At 38.9% G+C, this 23,169-nt stretch overlaps 1 protein-coding gene across 4 annotated transcripts in view; it reads right to left on the bottom strand.

The window, feature by feature from the left end:
- Positions 1-18,050, bottom strand: part of RNLS (renalase, FAD dependent amine oxidase) — a 432,063-nt gene extending 414,013 nt beyond the window's left edge. For all 4 annotated transcript variants that reach the window (XM_056120953.1, XM_056120951.1, XM_056120952.1 and 1 more), the window contains exons 1-4: positions 17,931-18,050; positions 16,722-16,827; positions 15,316-15,458; positions 12,204-12,362 (exon numbers count right to left, since the gene is read on the bottom strand). In XM_056120953.1, the coding sequence (XP_055976928.1) occupies positions 12,204-12,362; positions 15,316-15,458; positions 16,722-16,827; positions 17,931-18,048 (526 nt within the window). In that variant the 5' untranslated portion in view covers positions 18,049-18,050. The remainder of the gene's footprint in view (positions 1-12,203; positions 12,363-15,315; positions 15,459-16,721; positions 16,828-17,930) is intronic.
- Between the last annotated feature and the right edge of the window lie 5,119 nt (positions 18,051-23,169).

The following is a 23,169-nucleotide window of genomic DNA, read 5'->3' as shown; positions in this document are numbered from 1 at the left end:
TCTTAATGCCTTTCTGTTATTAAAGAGCTCTGAATGAAAAACAGAATTCTGAGTTCTGGAGGAAGAACACAGTTGGTAAGGCTGTCTTACGAAGAGATCTTCTGTTGGAGTAGCAACCTAGTGGCCTAGTTTCAAAAGTCACACATCTACTGGCAACATGTGTACCAGAGCACAAAGATCAAAATATGTACATCTGTGTCACATTTCTACCAAGCATTGCAAGATCACATACATTACTGTGTAAAAGAGCAAAAGGATATACTGCTTGTGATCATATTATTTAAAAAAGATAACATATTTGGTCAGAAGAACAAATCTCATTTTATATTTGGATTTCATCTACAGTTGGTACTCACTGTTCCCAAGAGACTTGGAATTTTTTAACTGTTGAAAGTGATGAAATTACCTCATTATATTAGTGAGGGACTTTAGGGGAAGCACCTCAGAATGAGAATGATTATCACTGAGGCCAGTCAAAAGGTTAGAGAAATGGTGTTTCCTACCCTCACCCAACATCCAGAGCAGAGAGATGGAGTGGAGGTTGAGATTAACTGCCAATGGACAAAGATTTAGTCAATAGTGTCTATGTAATAAAATCTCCATACAGAAAGTAAAGGAAAAGTTTCAGAAAGTTCTGAGATGAAAAGTATAGATTGGGAAAATAGTAGATACAAGAAAGCATTAAAAGTTCTGCACACACTCATTTGTGGAATATAAAACAACATAACATGAGGCTGACACATAAGGACAGTAGATACACAGGACAGGAAGATTGCTCCATAGCTGAAAGCCTGCCTCATGAGCAACGGGGAGAAGGCAGCTGGAATACAGAAGGGATCACTAAGAAAATACTGGCTTGAGGAACTGGTCAGGATGGGAGATGTGTGCAGAAAGTAGATAAAGGACCAAACATGATAACCTCTCAGTATCTGTACTGCAAACCATAATGCCCAAAAAGTGGAGAGTATGGGGAATATTGTCTGCCATGGAGGCAGGGGGAGGGTGGGAAAGGGGGTGTATACCGGGGATATTGGTGGTGGGGAATGTGCACTGGTGGAGGGATGAGTGTTCTATCATAGTGAGATTGCAACCCAAAAATGAAAGCTTGTGACTATCTCACAGTGATACAATAAAATTAAAAGGATAAAAAAATTTTTTTAAAAAGTTCTGCACACTTTTCCATCCCTTGCCCTATGATTGTCTTCCAACTGGTAGAACCTGAATGCCCTATGAAACAAATCACAGACCCTGCAAATTAATAGGTTTTATGTATTCTATGTACCACTATAGAAAAATGTAATCAAATCTAAGAAGGGGTTTCTGGGAGCCACTGATTTATAATCAGTTATTTAGAAACAAGTAACCACCTAAGCTTGCAACTGGTTTCAAAAGTTGAAAGACTCCAGACAGATAGTGGCTTTTTTTCTTTAATTAATTTATTTTAAATTGAATCACAGTGAGATACATAGTTACAAAGTTGTTCATGATCCAGTTTCAGTCATATAATGTTCCAACACCCATCCCTTCACCAATGTACATTTCCCACCACCAATGTCCTCAGTTTCCCTCCCCAGCCCTATATCAGGCACTTTTCTTCTCTCTCTCCCTCTCTCTCTGTCTCTCTGTCTCTCTCTGTCTCTCTCTCTCTCTCTCTCTCTCTCTCTCTCTCTCTCTCTCTCTCACACACACACACACATACACACACGCACACACACACATCAGGTATATCCCTTTGCCTACTTTCAACACTCAGTTCCTGTCCAAAGTGTCAGAACTTAGTTGAATTCAAAAAAAAAAAAATGCTGATATTTGTGATTTGTTTGCTGGTGCGAAGTCTCCACTCATGCCAGAGTGAGACCCAGGAACCCCCTAAATACCACTCCATTTATTCAAGACTAAAGAAGTTCTGGATTCCATAATTGGATCTGCCACTCAACTGCTCTGTGCCTCAGACTTCAAATTTCACTTGACTCTCACTTTCCTTTCCTATAAGGTTGGAATTATAATATTTCTCAGGAGGTGATTATGAAGATCAAGTGATAGAACATAGGCAAAGTGCTTAATATAATAATTCACAAAATGTTGTTTGATATTGATTATCATGATTTTCCACTTATTCATCCCTTCCATTCTCTTTTCCAACATAAGCTATTCACTCTCCACTGGAACAATGAAGTAAGAAAATGCACTCTGGTTTTCCAGAATCTGGAATGGGTAGTAAGCCTAAGTAACAGCAGTGTAAATCACTCAAAGCTCCCCGATGAAGACCATGTCTGCTATCTGTTTCCACTGACTACTGAGTTCTGGAAACAAAGATGAATTCAGGCTCCCTCTCAGTTACTTAAACATAGGATGGAAGTTTAAGCATAATCAATTCCAAATCTACGACTTCAGAAATAATAAATTTTTTAAAAGGCAAGTGGATATAAAAGGTAAAGATCAAGACAAAATAAATAAAAGAAAATAGTAATTCATTTTTCTAAAATTGATGTCTCTGTAAGCAGTTAATATCTGAAGAAGTTTAGAAACTGAATTATTTTCCCTCCTAAGGAGCTAGTCTACTAGAAAAAGCAATATAGCATGTTATTTGATGCATGAAGGGCTTTTGTTTCTTACTACTTTAATCAAAATAGTTAAACTTAATTCAATCCCCTCATGCCTCATTATCTCATTCTACAAATATTTATGAGAAATATAATTATATTCCATTCATGTTATAAGTATATAATAAAATATATAGCATATATAAATGCCAATGATACAGAATAATTATGTGATCTTTCACATCTTCAAAATTAAATAAAAATACTATCACTGTCTCTGTCCTCTCGTTGTTCATCAATTTGCTTGAGTGGGCCCAGTAACGTATCCATTGTGACAATTGTTACCGTGTTTGGCATATCGAATACATCAAGGGGAGCTTGCCAGGCTTTGCCCTGCGGGCGAGATACTCTTGGTAACTTGCTGGGCTCTTCAAGAGGGGCGGAGGAATCGAACTTGGGTCGGCCATGTTGGATGCTTGCAAGGCAGATGCCCTACCCCCTGCGCTATCGCTACAGCCCAAATAAAAATACTAAATAAATAAAAATGTTTCATTGTCTTGCAAAAGAATCATAATTATAAAGATATAAATGAAGGGCTGGAGTGATAGTACAGCAGGTAGGGTGTTTGTCTTGCATGTGGCCGACCTGGGTTCGATTCCCAGCATCCCATATGGTCCCCTGGGCACAGCCAGGAGTAATTCCTGGGTGCAAAGCCAGAGTAACCCCTGTGCATCACTGGGTGTGATCCAAAAAGCAACAAAACAAATGATCCTTAAATCAATCACTAAATTCAATGTAATTAAAACCAACATTCCAAAAGGATTCTTTAATAAAATTTGTTTCTAAAGTGCATACAGAAACAAAACAGATTTTAGTCAAGAAAAATTTGAATAAAAATTATCAGGAAGACTGTTTCTATAAGAAAATAAGTTTAGTGGGGACTTGGAAAAACTGGAATCCTCCTAGTCTTTAACAAACTGACTTTTTGCTTCATTATAATGTTTTTTTGCATCATGATAAATGCAAAAACCTAAAACACAATGTAGAAAGGATCATGACAATATGAACATTAACCGGCACTAGAAAGATGTAAATATTATAAATATACATGTTCTTATATAGTAATTTTACCTTTAAAAATCTATAAGTGGGGCAAAATAGTACAATGGGTAAATCATTTACCATACAAGCAGCAAACCTGAGTTTGACCCCCAGCATCACATCCTGAGCAAAGCAGGAGTAATCCCTGAGCACAAAGCTAGTAGAGTGTGGCCCAAAAACTTTTTTTAAAAAATCTAGGAACATGTGTGGCTGAAATTATAAGTATATTTTATTTTGGTTTTACTTTAAACTTTTTCATCAATAAAGATCTAGTACTATCAGTATTAGTACTATAGTGTAATACTTAGAGCATATGAGTTCAGTTCTTTCTAAGCTATGCATTGTATTTTATTGAATAGTTAATACACTTTATAAAACTCTCATCAGTAAATGGTAAATGGTGCTGGGAAAACCCAATAGCCGCATACCAAAAAAAGAAGAAAGATATGCTAAACCATTCTCTAATGTTTTATACCAAAATTAATTCAAAACAGACAAAACACTTGAACATAAGATCTGAAATCATGAAACATATGGAGAGAACACCAGTAATAGGCCTAAAAAGAAAAAAAAATTAACAGCTCCTTGATATTGATCTTAAAGAGATTCCTCTCCAGTGGCACAGGGGAAAAAATCAAAAGTAAACAAATGGGATTACATCAAACTAAAACAATTCTTTACAGTGAGAGAAGCCATCAACAAAATGGATAAGACAACCTCTTTCATGGGAAAATATACTGGCAAATCATACATCCAATAAGATGTTAATATCTAAAATATAAACAGAACTCATTAAACTCAACAATAAAAAGCCCCTATGTTGTACAACATTTAAGGGAAACAAAACTAATAAAAATTTGATAATGGCCTCTTTTTTTTTCTTGATCATACTCTCTCCTATCTAGCCCAAAATAGTTTGATCTTATACAGGGGAAAAAGTCCTCATTTCTAAACTCAGGATAGAAAAAGCAATGAGACACAATGGTTTCCTATACTTCTACTACAAACTTTCCAAATTTTACCTTCTAATCTTAGCAGGAACTAAGACAAAGATTCTTTGACCTCAAGGAATTTGCAAACGGGGGAATAAAACAGATACTTATTCTGGAGATATTGATAATGAAGGGTAACGTGACACATAGTACATTGTGGTGGCTTGGGAATGGGGTGGGTAACAGAGTGATATACTAGACTTGGTTCCTTGTAGATTTTGTGCTTACTGAGAAGAAACATGAAAAATATAGATGATAATAAAATCTAACAAGTGCTACAATAGGAATAAATGTCTTATACAGGTCAAACTGGAAGAGAAAAACAATTCCCCTATGATACTTGTTAAAGATATAAGCTTCTAGATCTACCTAAACCGTAGGAATGAAAATCTTCTCAAAAATGCCTATTAGGGGGCTGGAGCGATAGCACAGCGGGTAGGGTGTTTGCCTTGCACGCAGCCAACATGACCGACACAGGTTCGATTCTCAGCACCCCATATGGTCCCCTGAGCACCGCCAGGAGCAATTCCTGAGTGCATGAGCCAGAAGTAACCCCTGAGCATCGCCTGGTGTGACCCAAAAAGAAAAAAAAAATGCCTATTACTTTTCATTAGGTAAGTTTAGAAAACATGGTGATCAATAATAAAGATGAGACTATAGGAATGCACGCCTACATGATATGAACTATAACAGGAGAGTCTATGATAAAATACACGCTGGAAATCTATGGAAAAGGAAGATGAAGAGTAAAATTCTGGAGTCACACTAGTAAAGTTTAAATCTCAGCATCATCATTAAGAATGGAAATGATAATGATGCATTAGGATTGCTTTGAAGGCTGGGGCAGGAGAGAGTTCAGGGGTTAGGGTGCTTGCCTTGTATGAGGTTGACCTGGTTTCCATTTCCAGAAGCTCAGATGCCTGCCAGGAGTGATACCCAAGTTCAAGAGAGGATAAACCCAGAACACAGCTGGGTGTGGTCCCAAAACAAACAAACAAAGGATTGCTTTGAAGGTGGTTAAGTGAAATGATCTATGTAGTGTAAGATAATTAGAAGTGAATCATGAGTCAAAAGAGTTTCACTGTAAAGGCTTACCTATTCTCCCAATTTGGATAATGCAACAAATGTAATAGTCAATTGCAAAACAAAACAAGAATAGTTTATTTTTTCTGTGAAAAGCAAAATAGAGAAAGGATGGGACTGCAAAGATTGTACAGAGGGTAGTCTAGTGTGCAGTCAACTTGGTTATGATCCCTGGCACTCTCTGAGTATGGCCAGGAGTGATCCCTGAGCACAGCTCCGTGCAGCCCCAAAAAACAAGAAGAAAAACAAAAGAAAACAAAAGAAAGGAAAGGAAAGGAAAGGAAGGAAGGAAGGAAGGAAGGAAGGAAGGAAGGAAGGAAGGAAGGAAGGAAGGAAGAAAGAAAGAAAGAAAGAAAGAAAGAAAGAAAGAAAGAAAGAGCAAGCAAGCAAGCATCCAGATCATGCGGTAAAAAAAGAAGAAAGAAAGAAAGAAAGAAAGAAAGAAAGAGAGAGAGAGAGAGAGAGAGAGAGAAAGAAAGAAAGAAAGAAAGAAAGAAAGAAAGAAAGAAAGAAAGAAAGAAAGCATCCAGATCATGCGGTAAAAATAAGATGATCTCTAATATAAGAGATGATACTTATGTTTATTATTCTCTAGGCTAAATATGATTTTAAAAGAGATGAACTAAAAAGCACAAAGAGCCAAAAACATGGAGTTTGTCCATATTTGTAGCAGTGTGTGATAAGCAGTAATCTCCCGTATGCCACTAATTGGTATTTTTAGTGAGAATATGTAAAGCGTCAGATTGACCCACTTTAGAGTTTGGCCTTATGCAACTTACCTCACTGCTAAATGATAAAAGGGCTGCCAAAGGTTAAAAAGCTAGAATGTCCTGACAACCTTTTCCTACCAGTGGTTCCGAAACAAACGGATGAAACATTTTTAATTTCTCTTTATGTAACACATCTCTATAATGTCTCTATTATTTTGGGGATAATTATCACAGGCCTTTATTTATTTCCCTGTTATATCATGTAGTTTCTGAATTATTAGTTAGAATGTTACAAGTATTCCATATTTCAATTACCTTCGCTATTCTCTCTGGTTGAAAAATTATGAAAAACTGAAATACACATCAAGTCCACTAGATGGCAACATATGGCCTTACAAATGGACGCCTGTCATAAGCATCTAAGATGTTTAAATCAAACAAAATTCCAAGATTCTCCAGAAAACAAAGACATGAACTAAAGTTTTAAACTCAAGACATTATAGAGATGTGTTACATAAAGAGAAATTAAAAATGTTTCATCCGTTTGTTTCGGAACCACTGGTAGGAAAAGGTTGTCAGGACATTCTAGCTTTTTAACCTTTGGCAGCCCTTTTATCATTTAGCAGTGAGGTAAGTTGCATAAGGCCAAACTCTAAAGTGGGTCAATCTGACGCTTTACATATTCTCACTAAAAATACCAAGTCAATCGTTTTTACACTCTTTTACCCAAAGAGCCGACATATCTTTTCGGAAACTCAGAAAAAGAAGATGAAAAAAGATGTTTCCTTTGCAGCTTGATACATTTTGTAAATGATGTCAACATTATTATTTGGAATATCAGGGAAAAGATGCCCTTATTTTTGATGTTATAATTATTCAAAAAATTATGAAGAACATGGAAATCAACTCCAGTATTGGCAATGTTACTTCATTTCAGTAAACTATTTTGGAGCGAAAAGAAATACATAAATGCATGATTCCTGTTTTTTTTTTTTTTCTGGGTAAGACGTTTCCAAGCAGTGCTCAGGGAATCCAGGAGTCACTAGATAGTCACCAAACATAAATTATTTTTTAAAAATAAATATTTAAAAGTATTTTGTATTCTTTCCATGTAGATGTATATTAATATAGCATTATACTAATAACCACTAATATTCTCTAATATAGATAAAGTAAAGTAAAGGCCCTCCCGTTGATCATCGATTTGCTCGAGCGGGCCCAGTAACGTCTCCATTGGAGACTTTGTTGTTACTGTGTCTGGCATATCGAATACTCTCGGTAGCTTGCCTCTCCGAGAGGGGCGGAGGAATCGAACTCTGGTCGGCCATGTTGGCTGCGTGCAAGGCAAACGCCCTACCCGCTGTGCTATGCTCCAGCCCATCAAATACATCATGGGGAGTTTGCCAGGCTCTGCCGTGCAAAATTTCTATTCTTCCCAGACTTTATTATTCACAAAATGGATAGAACTGATCCCATTTAAAGATATATAATAATCAAAGAGGGACTTACACAGGGGGTAAAAAACAAAGGGGATGATAATGGAACATAACAGAACCTAACAAATGAACTAATAAATATAAAACACATATCAGAAAAAAACATTCCAGAAATGAAGTAATTCAATAAACATTCAAGCTAGGATCTAGAAACAGTGAAGGAATGTATGACTTCTTCAGTGCAAAATGTCAAATAGGGGTACTTCCAAAAACTGCCTGGGAGACATGGAAGAAAACATAAAACACAAACCAAAAAGAAAAGGTTAAGAATTGCTACAATGGTCAAAGTTGAAAGTGAGTTTAATATAAATGGTAAACATGAGAGAGTTGCTGATCTTTTTTAAAATATCATGAGTCCATAATAAAACAAAAATTATTTTTTCTATACTAAAATTAGAAGGAAGCTGACTCTAAAATAAGGAAAAAACTGAATCTTTTCAAGGTGGACAATATGCTTCCCATATAAAACTGACTCCAAACAAAACTTTGAAGAATAAGATTTATCCTGAAGATTACTAAACTCAAAAGTGAAAAATTACTAAAGAGGTATCTCAGAAATAATGACTCTCTGAAAGGTTCAAAGAAAAAAGGATGTGCCAGACAAATGAAAATAAATGAATCTCAATCAGTCCCTTGTTTTTTCAAATGTCAAAGAATACTCATGTAGTAAATACATTGATTTTGATTACTGAATATACAAAAATTCTTTGTTTGACACTATTTGAGTTATTACTTAGTCTCCACTGTTTACAAGCATCTGAAAAAATTGTAACAATGACCCTGCATTCCCTTTTGGGAAAGTGATCCAGTGAAGTCCAGAAGATGCTGCCTTCCAAGAATTTAAATTTCAGTCACTGAAACAGTAAGACTGACAAGATTCATCCACTCTAAGGGAAATTCTCACACACTGCTCCTATTTAGAATTTTTCCCAGCATTCTTATTCCAAAGTCCTCAATAGAGGACCATTCAAACAAGATTAGTCAGACACAAATGTGCTGGAGTACATTATAAGAAATGTGTAGGGCTGGAGTGATAATACAGTGGGTAGGGCATTTGCCCTGTAAGCAGCCAACCCAGTTCAATTCCTGACATCACACATGGTCCCCAGAGCATCACAAGGAATAATTCCTGAATGCAGAGTCCAGAATAACTCCCAAGCATTGCCAGGTGTGGCCCAAAAACAAACAAACAACAACAAAAAAAAAAACCTTTGAACATCTCCAAGTTCTTCTGCTTACATTACCTTGTGTGGGATTCTGGTATTTATATATATTAATGAAACTGGACATTTGTAGATTAGGGTTGAATTGGGGCAAAAGTATAAAAACCATTGCCATCTCATATTTCATATTAGAAAAATAAACAAAATTTAGTATTTAAACATAAAGCATATAACGCTAACCCAATTGCAAGATCTAAAATCTTTAAAAGAGTAAAAATAATGCCAATACCAAAAATGAGAAAATATGATCATAAGGGTTACTAAATACCTCAGAGAACTTTGAGGAATGCTTATTACATGCCAAAGGAGTCTTTATGATCCTAAAAAGTGTTCAGACCCACTTCATCTGTTACCAACTTTATCATTAATTTATTTCCTACATCTTTATTATGTGGCATTTGTATTTAGGTCAAACTACATGAAGTAGACAATATTTGAACATTGTTCACGTACAGAACTATATTTCATATAGATCAGCTTAGAAATAATCACTAATTACATACCAAATGTAAAACTATTTCTCAAACCACATATCAAATACATACATAAAGCATGCAAAGTACATAGACACATTTTACACTTGTAGAGAAGCTTTTTTAAATGTCCTGCCCTAACTTGTAAATTCTAATAATCACATAAAAATTCTCCAAACTCAATAGTATTTACTCAGAGCATGATTAAGGAATATATCACAAATTCTAAAAGCCTACTGCCCAGTCCTATATACAATTTGATCAAACTCAAACTTAACTATCAAAATACAGGATAATAATTCTACAAATGTCAAATAGATATCCAAAACTTAGAGATTAATTAAATTCAACTTAATTTTTATAAATAAAAATGAGACATTTTTCTGTGTTGAAATAGAATTGAGGTTGATTTGGGTTGCGTGGTTGGGGAACAGGTAAAGGTGCTCAGGGCCTACTTACTCCTGGCCCCAAGAATCACTCCTGGTGGTGCTCATGGGGCCATAGGTATTGCCTGGGATCAAAACTGCATACAATGTAGAACTGACTACATACTGCATACAAGGGGTTGACTGCATACAAGGTAAGCACCTTGACCTCTGTCCAGTGCTAGGGTTGATGTTTTGTGGCAGCTGATGGCCAACTTAAAAAAATTAACTTTGGTTATCATTAAAAAAATAACACTGAATTACAGGTCATTTAATCGTAATTTCTTTATGCTTTCTTTGAACACATTCCAGATTTCTTTGGAGATAACTGAGCCTTTCTCTAGTCCTTAAAATACACTAATACAAAGGAGTCACCAAACAAACAAAATCAACAATTCAAAGGAAACAAGTGCATACAGATTTTAAAGTCTGCTGTCCCAAAAATACATTCTCTACAAAAGTTTAAAGCTTTCTCTCCACAGAAAAATTGATTAGATATTATAAAATAATGACACCTGCGTCGTTAAATCGTGAAGACAAGATTGACTCCTGTCCCTGATTTATGAGACTGATACCCATTTTAATGAGGAGAGGTGTGATTCCTATAAAGGAAATCCTTTCCCTGCTTTTGGCTCATTACCACTATCAGAGGAAGCTGGATTCCCAGTTTTACCAAAACTGTGTACTATATTACCCTGGCCTGTTTGTGTACTAAATCATTTTGTCATATGTAATTCTGTCTGTTTTCTCCATAGTCAAAAATGCAACCCATTCTCCTGGAGATAAAACTGTACAAACATGGCATGAATCTTGGGCACACAGTCTTTAGAGGCAATTCTACTGGATCAGTATCTGTGCTACATAAACTGTATTTTTTTCCGGATATTTTTTGTTTGTTTTGTTTTCGTTTTTAGTTTTGCTCTTGTTCCTCCAAGTGTCTGTCTTTGTCTCTACCCCTTGCTGAGAATTCCTCAATAAAATAAGATGTCATTCTACATATCAATAGTCCATCATAGTCTTCCTTAGACTACACCTTAATTTTCTTTAACAAGAAAATACATTTTAGGGTGGGAGTGATACTGGGAATTAGTGGTGGTGAAGAATGGGCACTGGTGGCGGGATGGGTACTCGATCATTGTGTAACTGAAATCCAAGCACAAAAATTTGTAAGTCTACAACTGTACCTCATGGTGTTTCACTAATAAAAATTTAAAAATTAAAAAAATTAAAAAATTTTTAAAAATAAAATAAAATAAAATCATATTCACAGGCAAAAAATATAAAGTATTTTAAAACTTTAAAAAAAAAGAAAACACATTTTATCTCTACTACTTTAGAAAATAAGAAAAGACTTTTGAATTCTAGTTCCTTTCTCATAATTCTTGGTCCATTAGAATGATTTTAGTTCATTCGATATAATTTACTCCCCCTTCCTCACCCCACCCCTTTCATGATAAGTGTCAGCAAATACCTCACACGTAAGTGACTATCAAGTCCCCTACACCAGGGGTGTGGAGTGGAGGTTCCCAGCATGGCCCAGATGGCCCAGGTAGAGGTAGAGTATTCTTGACACTACACTAAATTATGAGCTGGTAGGGTGAGAATCACTGGTGGAGTCCTGTGACCTCATGAGCACCATTTGAGAGTTCCCTCACTCCCAGAAGTAAAAACCAAGAATACAACACAGTGATCAAAAACTCAGAAAATGAAACAACCCAAACAAGTCCTTTTTTCATAAAAATCCTTTTTTCCAGATGGCCACTGAGAAACTGCTCTTCCTTCAACTCAAACTAATGCATATGAATCAGAAATATTGACCTCTTAAAGGCAAGGACAATCAGAAAACGTTCAACACCTAAATCATTTTTTAAAATTCTCTAAATTACTTTTGGGGGTCGAACTTAGGCTAGACACATACAAGGCAAGAGCCTTCTTACCTGCTATACTATCTCTCTGGCCCTATTTTCACCTGTGGCATCTTGGAATCTCCTGGGGGCCATGTGCCCTGGTTAAGAAATGCAAACTAGATCATAATATCAGTTTCCAAAGCATGAAAATTAGTAAAATCCATAACATATCTCTTGCAAAGAGAGGTAAACTGCATTCATGCATCAGAGAAATGTCAATCCCCAAGGCACAGCAAAGGCTGAGACTCACAGTTTGCGATGTCACCTTGTAGCTGTAAAATCTGAGGAACTGGCATTGTGAGGACAACAGCATCAAACAGCTCAGAAGGGCCTGATTCTTTGGAGACTTCCCATTTGCCATTTCTGAGGTTGATCTGGGTCACACAATATCTGAAGTAGATTTCAGCACCTATTCCAAAAGCAAATTCATGAACATATAATCAGGATTTTCTGTATGAAGGAGAAAGTAAAGAATCAGAGGCAAGGGCTAGAATTATAGCTCAAAGGGTTAATAGGCAAGCTTTGCATGAGAGAAGCCAGGTTCAATTCCAGTACAGATCAGTTCCCAGAATTCCAGCACCAACCAGGAGTGATCCCTGGGCAACAAGTAGTAATTATAGCACAGCGGTAGGGCGTTTGCCTTGCATGCAGCCAACATGGCCGACCCGAGTTCGATTCCTCTGCCCCTCTCGGAGAGCCCGGCAAGCTACCGAGAGTATCTCGCCCGCACGGCAGAGATACGTCACGGCAAGCTACCCGTGACGTATTCGGTATGCCAAACACAGTAACAACGAAGTCTCCAATGGAGATGTTACTGGGCCCGCTCGAGCAAATCGATGATCAACGGGAGGGCCTTTACTTTTACTTTACTTTACTCTAACACCACAACTACAAAAGCCACCAAGAAATTAGGGGCAGGGAAAAGCAACTCTTACTAACCAGGAAATTTTCTTTTTAGCTGCTAGGAGTAGTTTCTAGCAAAGTGGCATTTCCTTGTAAAAATAATAACTTTCTAAGATTCATGTTAAAAGCTTTAGGATCTGGAAACTCTCATTTAAAACGATGAACAATATACTAATGTCTTAAGAATTATTTCTAAGCCTGGTCAATTTGACCAAGTCCCTCTCTATGGATTAGTGCCATGATCACTTACCTGGAGATAGTCTGATACAGAACTAAACATCGATTTTACTTCCTAAATATCAATTTTACGAAGAAAATAAACACAAGCTTTAAAAGAGAGAGAATAACAAATGTACATATTTACTGAAAAGAAGTCACCATAGCTGACAGCATCTGCAAACTGAAACATCTTTTCTAATAAATCAATGTATTCAATTCTGACAATTTATATTGCGTGCATTGATTTTTCATATTGTTAACAAATGTCCCTTTTAAAGTAAATCGTAATTGAGCATTTGAGTTGTTTTCATATTTTGAGTATTGTGCTAAGTGTAGTTATGAACACAAGGTGTGTGTATATATATATCCTTTCTAATTAATATTTTTGTATTTTGGGGGTAGACGATAAGAAGAGATGTCACTGAGTCATATGGTAGTTCCATTCCTTTCTTTTTTTTTGATAGATCTCCATACTACTTTCCATGAAGACTGAACTAGAGGACATTCCCATCAACCATGGATAAAGATTCCTTCAGTACAGCTCCAACAACATTACATACATGAGATACCATTACTAATAGCATTGTAAACCACAGAATATCAATTAAAATTTTAAATAAAGTGAAAGGTAAAAACAAATCCAGCAACAGACCTCCCTATTAATGGTGAAACCAAAGAAAAAATTTTCACCCAGTTCTAAAAGTTAAATTCATCTTCTTACAACTGATTTAACAATATGGGCCTTATTCAAAAGTAAAAGGACTTGGCTAATCGCTTTCCAAATGTCACAGAAACCTGTCAGGTGACAAGTCTCCCAGGTTGCATAAGAAAACAAAATGATATTAATGCTTAATAACTCCTTCCCTCAGGGGCAGGGATTAATCAACACCAAAGGAGAACCAAAGGACATGTCTCACCAAAGTGACAGGGGCAATCTCTTGTCCTGAAGGGGAAAAGCTAGGGAGAGAAAAGAAGATTCTGCAAAGTAAATATCATATCAGAGGATGTGAATACCTCTCAAATACCCACCACACAACAGTTAATAGGGAAAGACAACATGTCCTTAAGGCCCCCCAAAGCTTGAAGGGAGTTCCCTTTCAATTACTTACTTGCCAAGTTATCACAGGCAAAGTAGAGTCCCTTTTTACTTATTATTAACAAGGACAATGATAACGACTGAATGCTCATTGTGAGAATGAAAAGTGTCAGAGGGTTAGCACTTCACTGGAAACAGATTCACTTTTGTTACAGTGCATTTCTCTTACTCAGCAATGACAACCAAGTCAGCCCACTCCTAAAAAATAATACTTCATTTACTCAAAGAAATGGTGGTATTAAAGAAATTAATAAGGGCAGGTAGTTGGGTTTTAGAGTAAACACACACAGTGTCCTCTAATATTTATTGCAGAAATACAGCTTTCTGTAATAAGGTTAACGTAAGCACATTAATTAGGCCAAAAGAGACATGTCTATTTTTCCCTGTCCTTTACTACTTGTTCTGGAAAACTGGTCCAGTGAAATATTGACTGGACCTATTCTAAAGGTTAGACATATCCCAAACAGATATTCCCTGAAAGTATAAGGTAAAGGTAAAGGCCCTCCCGTTGATCGTCGATTTGCTCGAGCGGGCCCAGTAACGTCTCTACTGGAGACTTTGTTGTTACTGTGTCTGGCATATCGAATACTCTCGGTAGCTTGCCGGGCTCTCCGAGAGGGGCGGAGGAATCGAACTCGGGTCGGCCATGTTGGCCGCTTGTAAGGCGAACGCCCTACCCGCTGTGCTATCGCTATGATGACTATAAATAAATACTGGTTACTATAGCACTGTCACTGTACTCCCGTTGTTCATTGATTTGCTTGAGTGGGCCCAGTAACGTCTCCATTGTGAGACTTATTGTTACTGTGTTTTGGCATATCAAATATGTCATGGGGAGCTTGCCAGGCTTTGCTGTGCAGGCGAGATACTCTCGGTAGCTTGCCAGGCTCCCCGAGAGGGGTGGAAGAATTGAACCCGACTCGGCCGGGCTGGCTGTGCGCAAGGCAAACTCCCTACCACTGTGCTATTGCTCCAGCCCTGGTTACACAACATTGTAATTTAATGTGTCTATATACTATATTATGTTCACTACCAAAAGTCTACTTTCTTTCTACTACTATGTAATAGACCCCTTTGCCTGTACATCACTTTTACTTTGAAAATGTCAATTTTGAAAGAGGGCAGGGAAAAATCCTATTCCTACCTGATTCTTTCAAGTAATGCTTAACAATCGAAGAAACTCCTTGAGGGGCCACAAAGTTACGATCTCCATCTTTAATCACCATTCCCTCAATAGGAGAGGTCAGAGGTTTCAGAATACCACGTGCTAATAGTTCATCATAAAAACTGTAATAAATCAACGTAGACAACATAATTACAATTAATTCTAAACACAATTCTCTTCCAAGAACTCTTAAAAGAAAATAATCCTAAATAACAACTAGAAATCAGTAATATGATCAATGTCTGTGTAGCAATGTAGCACTATCCTCCCATTGTTCATCAGTTTCCTCAGACGGGCCCAGTAACGTCTCCAATTGTAAGACTTGTTGTTACTGTGTTTGGCATACAGGATACGTCACGGGGAGCTTGCCAGGCTTTGCCGTGAGGGCGAGATACTCTCGGTAGCTTGCCGGGCTCTCCGAGAGGGGCAGAGGAATTGAACTCGGGTCGGCCAAGTCAGCCGCGTGCAAGGCAAACGCCCTACCTGCTGTGCTACTGCTCCAGCCCAATGCTTGTGTGAAATATTTTAATAAAGCAAATTTTTTAAAAATGCCTTGAATCCTCAAGGATCTTTTGTTTTGGGGGGCCAAACACAGCTGTGCTCAGGACTTACTCCTGGACTTACTCCTTCCAGTACTCAAATGAGCTGGGGTGCCATGTGGTCCCAGGATCCAACCCAGCTTGTTCAGTGCAAGTCAAACGCCCTACCTGCTGTGTCACTGTTGGAGCTCCTGCCATGGACCTTTTGTCAAGGGTCTATTTTCTCATATGTTTCAAAATTAAAGTCAGTATAGAGTAACAAAAATGTAAGGTTATCAGGCTGGAGCGATGGCACAGTGGGTAGGGCATTTACCTTGCACACGGACAACCCAGGTTTGATTCCCAGCATCCCATATGGTCCCCCACTGCCAAGAGTAATTCCTGAGTGCATGAGCCAGGGGTAACTCCTGTGCAACACCGGGTGTGACCCAAAAAGCAAAAAAAAAAAGTAAGGTATCAACACAGAAATTAATATTTACTGATAAATAATATTATATAATTATGTAATTATGTAATTGGTATTGTATTTATACTCCGTATAATATATAATGTGATCATAAATAATATAATTATAAATAATATTTATTAATAGGAATTGGTATTTACTGATAAATAATATTAATACTTAATATTTTCCATGTTCAATATAACATTTTTTATCTTTACAGCACTATAGAGAATTGCAATACGTTAACTCAAAAAAAATCTTTTATTGCCAATACTCTCCAACAATATAGTAACTTTAGTTACAGAAGCCAAATTTAACCTGGTTGGAAATTATACATTATTCATATTTTCACATCCTACATCTACTAAGACTGACTTCACCCCTTCCTACTAACTTACCTTTGGTGTTTTTTGGCATAATGCGAGGAGCAGGTGACGTACTGAGCACCCAAGTCAACCGTGCTCTGTGGATTATGGGGATTACGGGCTGTGGTCATTCTTCCTCCTTGAGTCAACCCACAGGAAAACGTGTTAGCGCTTTAGAACAGGTGTTTTGCAATCGGCACTATTCGCCCCAAATTACCCAACTATACAGGCATACTGGGAAACTTTCTGTTGGAGTGGGGAGGGGCGGTTAATCTGGTAATTTGGTCATCCAACCTTTCCAATAAAGGCATTTTGTTAATTTATTGTGACCTTCTTTTAAGGGACTCGTGAATGACGCAGCAGGGATCCCACTGTTTGGTGCTTGTCACGACCAATTTGAATAAAAGGAAAGAACAGTATCAGACGACGAAAGAGACGTCTGAAAACAATCAGCCACCCCTGCTCCAGCACGGCTGGCAGTCGCTGGCAGTCGCGAGACCGACATGATTCGGTCAGATCTCTAGCGCCTGGAGCCCTCCGGGGTCCCCAGGGCGGGAGAAGGCAGCGGAGCAGCGACAGGTCACGTAGAAATCCCTTTGGGGGTGACACAGGTCAAGATCCAAACCCACGCAGGAGTGACGGGATTCTCTGCGGCGCGCGTGCGCGCGCACGGACAGGCCGTCTCCCTCCTCTCAGCCGCGAGACTGACGTGATTCTGTCTGATCTCCAGAGTCTGGCTCGAGGAGCCCTCGGGGGGCCCCAGGAGCGGGCGAAACCGGGGCAGGTCACAGGAAAACCCATTCCCGAGGGACACGATTCTCTCCAGCAGGCTCCCAGCCGTTTAGGTCAGGTCTCTGGCGCGTTTCCGCCAGTTCGCCCGAGCCTGCAGCCCTGCGGGGGTGCTCGGGGGCGGGCGACAGCGGAAGCAGCGACAGGGCGCGACCAAGTCCACTCCGGAGCGACAACGCCGCCCTCGGGTCCCTGACCCGGCTTCCCGCGGAGCCCCCCAGGCTTCACCCCCACCTCCCCGAAGATTCCAGCAGTTTCTAAGGCCGCCCCCCCGCCCCCGCCCGCGGGCGACCGACACCCTCCCGGGCCTCTGGCGCCTCTTCCGGCGGAGGGGCGGCGAGCACGTGACCCGGCGCAGCCGCGCGGGCCCCGGACGGGCTGGAGGGCGCAGACGTCTCTCCCGCGGGGGCCGCGTCGGCTTCCGGTGGCGCCGCAGGCGCTCGGCCGACCCACCTGAGTCCGCGGCCTGGTCCCACACGGCGAGGCGCAAAGGACCGGCCGCCTCCCTCCTCAGCAGCGCGGCGCACAGGCTTCCCGTCAGCCCGGCGCCCACGATCAGCACCCGCGCCATGGCCCGTGCGAGTGGGCAGTGGCCGCCGCCGCTCGGCGCGCCCACCCGCCCCCTGCGCAGTCCCAGTGTCTGGGCGGCAGGGGGCAGAGCAGAGGCGGCCGGAGAACCTGCGCGTTCCTTGCCCCTCGGTTGGGGGCCGGGGCCCGGCCCGCACCTGCCCCTGGCTGGGAAACGTCTGGAAATGTTGTAAAGCCGCATGAGACCCCCTCGCGGAAGGGCTGGTGTTGACAGTCGCGTCCGCTGAAAATCGCTTGATCCTCGAGAGTTTAAATGTGGAGAGGGGAGAGCATTGACCTGAGACCCCAAAGCAGTTTTCCCAGAGCCCATGCACACAGAATGGGTTTTTTTTTTAAGATTTTGAAATCAAACAGAATTTTCTTTTTTTCTTTTAGGTCACACCCACCTATGCTCAAGGGTCATTCCTTCCTCTGAACTCAGGAATCGCTCCTGGAGATGCTTATGGGACCCCCCCCACCCACCCCGGATTGAATCTGCGTCTGCGCATGCAAGGCAGACGCCCTACCCTCTGTACTATCCAGCCCTGAGCAGAATTTGTCTCAATCTTTTGTGTATGTTATGTAGCCTTCTGGAACCCAAGTTTTTCTGTTTTTGAACTGGAGCAGTGTTTGTTTTCCAAGTATGTCCGGATTTAAGACCTTTGGTTTCCCAGGAAAAGATGGACTCATGTCCAGTAAATATGAGGTTCTATGTCGGAACACATACCAAAGGCAGCGAGTCTCGGCTGGGGTCCAGATGGCCCCCAGGGAGGGTGAGAAACTCTGTTATCAGAGATACAAGTATGAAGAAGACAAAGATTTGTGCCATTATTACTGCTCTTTCAAAATACCAGGTATCCAAAGATAGTCAGAAATGATGATTACTAAACTCTGTTATCAGAGATACAAGTATGAAGAAGACAAAGATTTGTGCCATTATTACTGCTCTTTCAAAATACCAGGTATCCAAAGATAGTCAGAAATGATGATTACTGTGAACAAGAAGTAAGCATTGAAAGTAGGTAAAGCGTCAAACATGATAACCTTTCAGTACCTGTGTTGCAAACCATAATGCACAAAGGTGTGTGTGTGTGCGCGCGTGTGTGTGTGTGTGTGTGTGTGTGTGTGGAGAGAAAGAGAGAGAGAGAGAAAAGAAAAGTGCCTGCCACAGAGGTAGGGGTAGGGGGGAACCCAATCATATACAACATTGTAACTCAGTGATTATATTGTATCTCACAGTGATTCAATAATATACAAGTGTGTATGTGTGTGTATATATATACATATGTGTGAACACACACATATATGTCTCTGACATCATCCTGCAAATTTTCCAATGATAAGTCTGACCATTTAAAAACTAAGTTATGTGAATTGCAGAAAAATTCCTTCAAAAACTCTAGAAGAAACTGAATAGCTTATCTGTTTTTTAATGATAGCCCCAAGTACAATAAAAACATTCAAAACTCAGTTTTTTGCGTAAATCATGCATTAGATTGGTAATTAACCTCACCTATATTATCGAAAGATAAAAGAAGTAGAAATACAAGTGAACTTATATGCTTATTAAGTCACTTTAAGGAATGAAAATAGGTGATGAAGCTGAAGAGGAAAAACACTGCATGATCATTTATAGTTTATGTTAAAGAGAGTGAAAATAAAATTCTGGATCAAGTGTGAAGATTAAAGTTGAATTTCCTTATATAAAATATCAGGCATAATTAAATACAGTATTGAATCCAATAGGAAGTGCCTAAATAGACTACAATTCTTGAATAGAAGGTAAGGTAAAGGTAAAGGCCCTCCCGTTGATCATCGATTTGCTCGAGCGGGCCCAGTAACGTCTCCATTGGAGACTTTGTTGTTACTGTGTCTGGCATATCAAATACTCTCGGTAGCTTGCTGGGCTCTCCGAGAGGGGCGGAGGAATCGAACTCGGGTCGGCCATGTTGGCTGCGTGCAAGGCAGACGCCCTACCCTTTGGCTAAGATCAAGTGTAGTATCTTGAATAGAAAGAAGTGCAAAATTTCAACAAATACTTTTAAGTGTTTAGTTTATGTAGTGTGACAGTTCAAATCCTCAATGTATATTCCTTCAGCAGCAAGCAAGAGTAGCCCTTGAGCACCTCTGGGTGTGACTCAAACCACTCTTTCCCTCAAAATGTTTGAAAGATCTACCTATGTTAAGATTTCAGCCAAACCCACTTTAGTGGTGGAAGTGTAATGAATGGGTTTATCTGAGCACAGCTTGATGATATACAGAAACTTTAAAACTATGACCTTTAAAAAGGTATTTCAGGTCTCAGAGGAATGCAGATGTGGAATGATAGTACAGTGGGTAGAGCAATTTCCTTGCATGAGGCTGACTGGGGTTTGATCCCTAGCACCCCATATGATTCCCATATGATTGGGCCTATCAGGAGTAATTCAAGAACCAGGAATAATCTCTGAGCACCAACATGGGTACCACCCACCAAAAAATAGTAGTTTTCATAAAATTTCAGATTTTTTTTAAAAGTGCAGATTACATTAAAATGTGTGTAAAAATTTGTTTGCCTCTCTTTGTAGAAACAAGTATACAATCCTAGAGGCTTGACTATGGCTATCAATATGGCTGTGTAAAACTGTGAAAACTATGGTTTTGAATATATAAGAATGTAAAGAAAATTCACATTTTATTTATGTTGGAAAACAGATACAAAGCTACAGTAAAATCCAATATTTAAACAAAACAAAGATAAATACACAAGCACAATTAGGAAAATGTGAGAGGAAACATATATTTTATTTCAGATGTATTATAAAGACCACAATTTCTCTTTGTGATTTTTGGGCAGCACCGAATTTAGTCTTTACTCCTGGCTCCGTTCCCTAGCAGGACCAGGGAAAACATTTGTAGTGCAGGTGATCAAACCTGGATCCACGTTGAAAGAGATTACAACCATATTTTAAAATCTCTTAATTTCCTAGACAGACAAAATATTTGTAATCTATTTCAAAGACCTTCTGCTGCCACCACTTTACATCTGTTAAAATCAGTTTTCCCAAGGTCACAGAGTATATCCATGGTGAGAGTAGAACAGGTCCTCAGGATCATGATCACTGTGAGATTACCTGCTATCTTATTTCTGTTAATGACCCGATATCTCATAATCTGCTTCAATATCCTCTTTTTTCTTATGCATAAAGCATATAAAGTATAAAATCAGTCCTCTGACTTTTTGAACTACTTGATTTTTTTGTCTTATGATCAGTTCCATTAAAACTGTAGAAACATCCAGATTTATCTTCTATAAGCAATGTACTACTTAACTGTATTTCTTTTTGTTTGTTTTGGGCTTTGGAATACACATGGCAATGCTCAAGGATTTTTCCTGGGTCTACACTCATGTATTACCCCTGGTGATGCTCAGGTATCCTATCCACTGTAATCTTATTCCACCCCCTTAACTATATTCTTGACCTATGAACATTTAGCAGTTTGAAAAGAAATCATAGAGTAATTCTTTATGTAAGTTCTATTATTACTTGAAAACTGAACTACTACATTAGCTTTCTAACTATTCTCTCTACTCCCACTCTTTCTTCTGCACTGAACTTCCAGATACTTAAAGGCTTTTCAGCATTTAGATAAGAATAAAGTCAACTACTTGGCACAAAAATTATTCACTGATTTCATCAACCTATGCTTATATCTTATCTTGGTCATCTTTGTAAGTCCTGTGCTATAGCTTAAATGGAATTACTTTATTTTCCTTGAACACATTCTGAAATTTTTCACTAACCTATGGAAGTGGTAAACCTTTGCTTATACTTATTCTTAGTACAAAGGATACTTTTTATTGACTCACGAATTTGCATTATTTCCTATTTTTATTTCCCCTATGATTAACAGCATACTTTTAAAAAAGTTAGCCCCAAATTGAGATTGTTATGCTCATTGAATGAAAGTATTCATGGTGGCTTTAGTCTTTAGGGATTGCATCCCTCAACCACAAATTCTACAATGGATATTAATAGAATAGTATATCCACGACTGATCAAGACTAGAGAAAGTGGGGGTGTAATAACTTTTTTATTTTTTTTCGTATTTATTTTTCTTAATGTCCTTGATAATTTCCCTTCTTATTTCTAATCTTTACAAAATTGGTTACTTATTATTCAAGTCCAGTTTAAAAATCACTTCAGAATTTGTATTGTATCCAATTGCTGTCTTCATTTTAAAGATGGTTAAATTAGGATTCAAAAGGGTCACATAGAAATGATCACTCTGGACAAGAACTGAGTGTTGAAAGTAGGTAAATGGATACAATATATATGATAATACGATAACATATCTGTACTACAAACCATAATGCCCAAAAGGAGGGAGGAAGGAAGGGAGGGAGGCAGGGAGAGAAAGAGATGCAGGGAGAGAGAGAGAGAGAGAGAGAGAGAGAGAGAGAGAGAGAAGAAAAATGCTTGCCATGAAGACAGGTGGGGGGTGGGGGATGAGAGGGAGATTGGAGACTTTGGTGACAGGAAATGCACACTGGTGAAAGGATGGGTGTTGGAGCATTATATGGCCGAAACCCAATCATCCAATCATGAACAACTTTATCACTGTGTAACTCACTGAGTCAATAAATTTTTTTTTTCTTTTTGGGTCACAGCCGGCAATGCTGAGGAGTTACTCCTGGCTTTGCACTCAGGAATCACTCCTGGTGGTGCTCAGGGGACCATATGGGATGCCGGGAATCGAACACGGCCACGTGCAAGGCAAATGCCCTACCCGCTGTGCTATTGCTCCAGCCCCAAAAAATAATAAATATTTTTTTAAATAAACGTTCACATAACTTATACTTAAGTCCCATTTAAAAGACACCTTAAAAGTCATTGGTTTTTAATGATTTTTTCTAATCATTTGACATAAACCAGCCACCAAATGTTTCATTATTCCATTATCCTGATCTTTTCTTCATATCAAAGGACTAGTTTTTTTTTTTTCCCTTTTGGTTTTTGAGCTAGCTGTGCTTGGGGCATATTCCTGGCTCTGTGCTTAAGGATCATCCTGTTTACTTATTTATGTATGTCTTTCTCCTACCAAGAGACCAGAAACATAATTACATTCAGTACAGTCACCCTGG

The sequence above is a fragment of the Sorex fumeus genome, unplaced genomic scaffold, assembly GCF_029834395.1.
Source record: "Sorex fumeus unplaced genomic scaffold, SorFum_2.1 ptg000043l, whole genome shotgun sequence".
NCBI lineage: Eukaryota > Metazoa > Chordata > Mammalia > Eulipotyphla > Soricidae > Sorex > Sorex fumeus.
The sequence above is the reverse complement of the archived record's forward strand: the minus strand, read 5'-3'. Positions and strand labels throughout refer to the sequence as shown.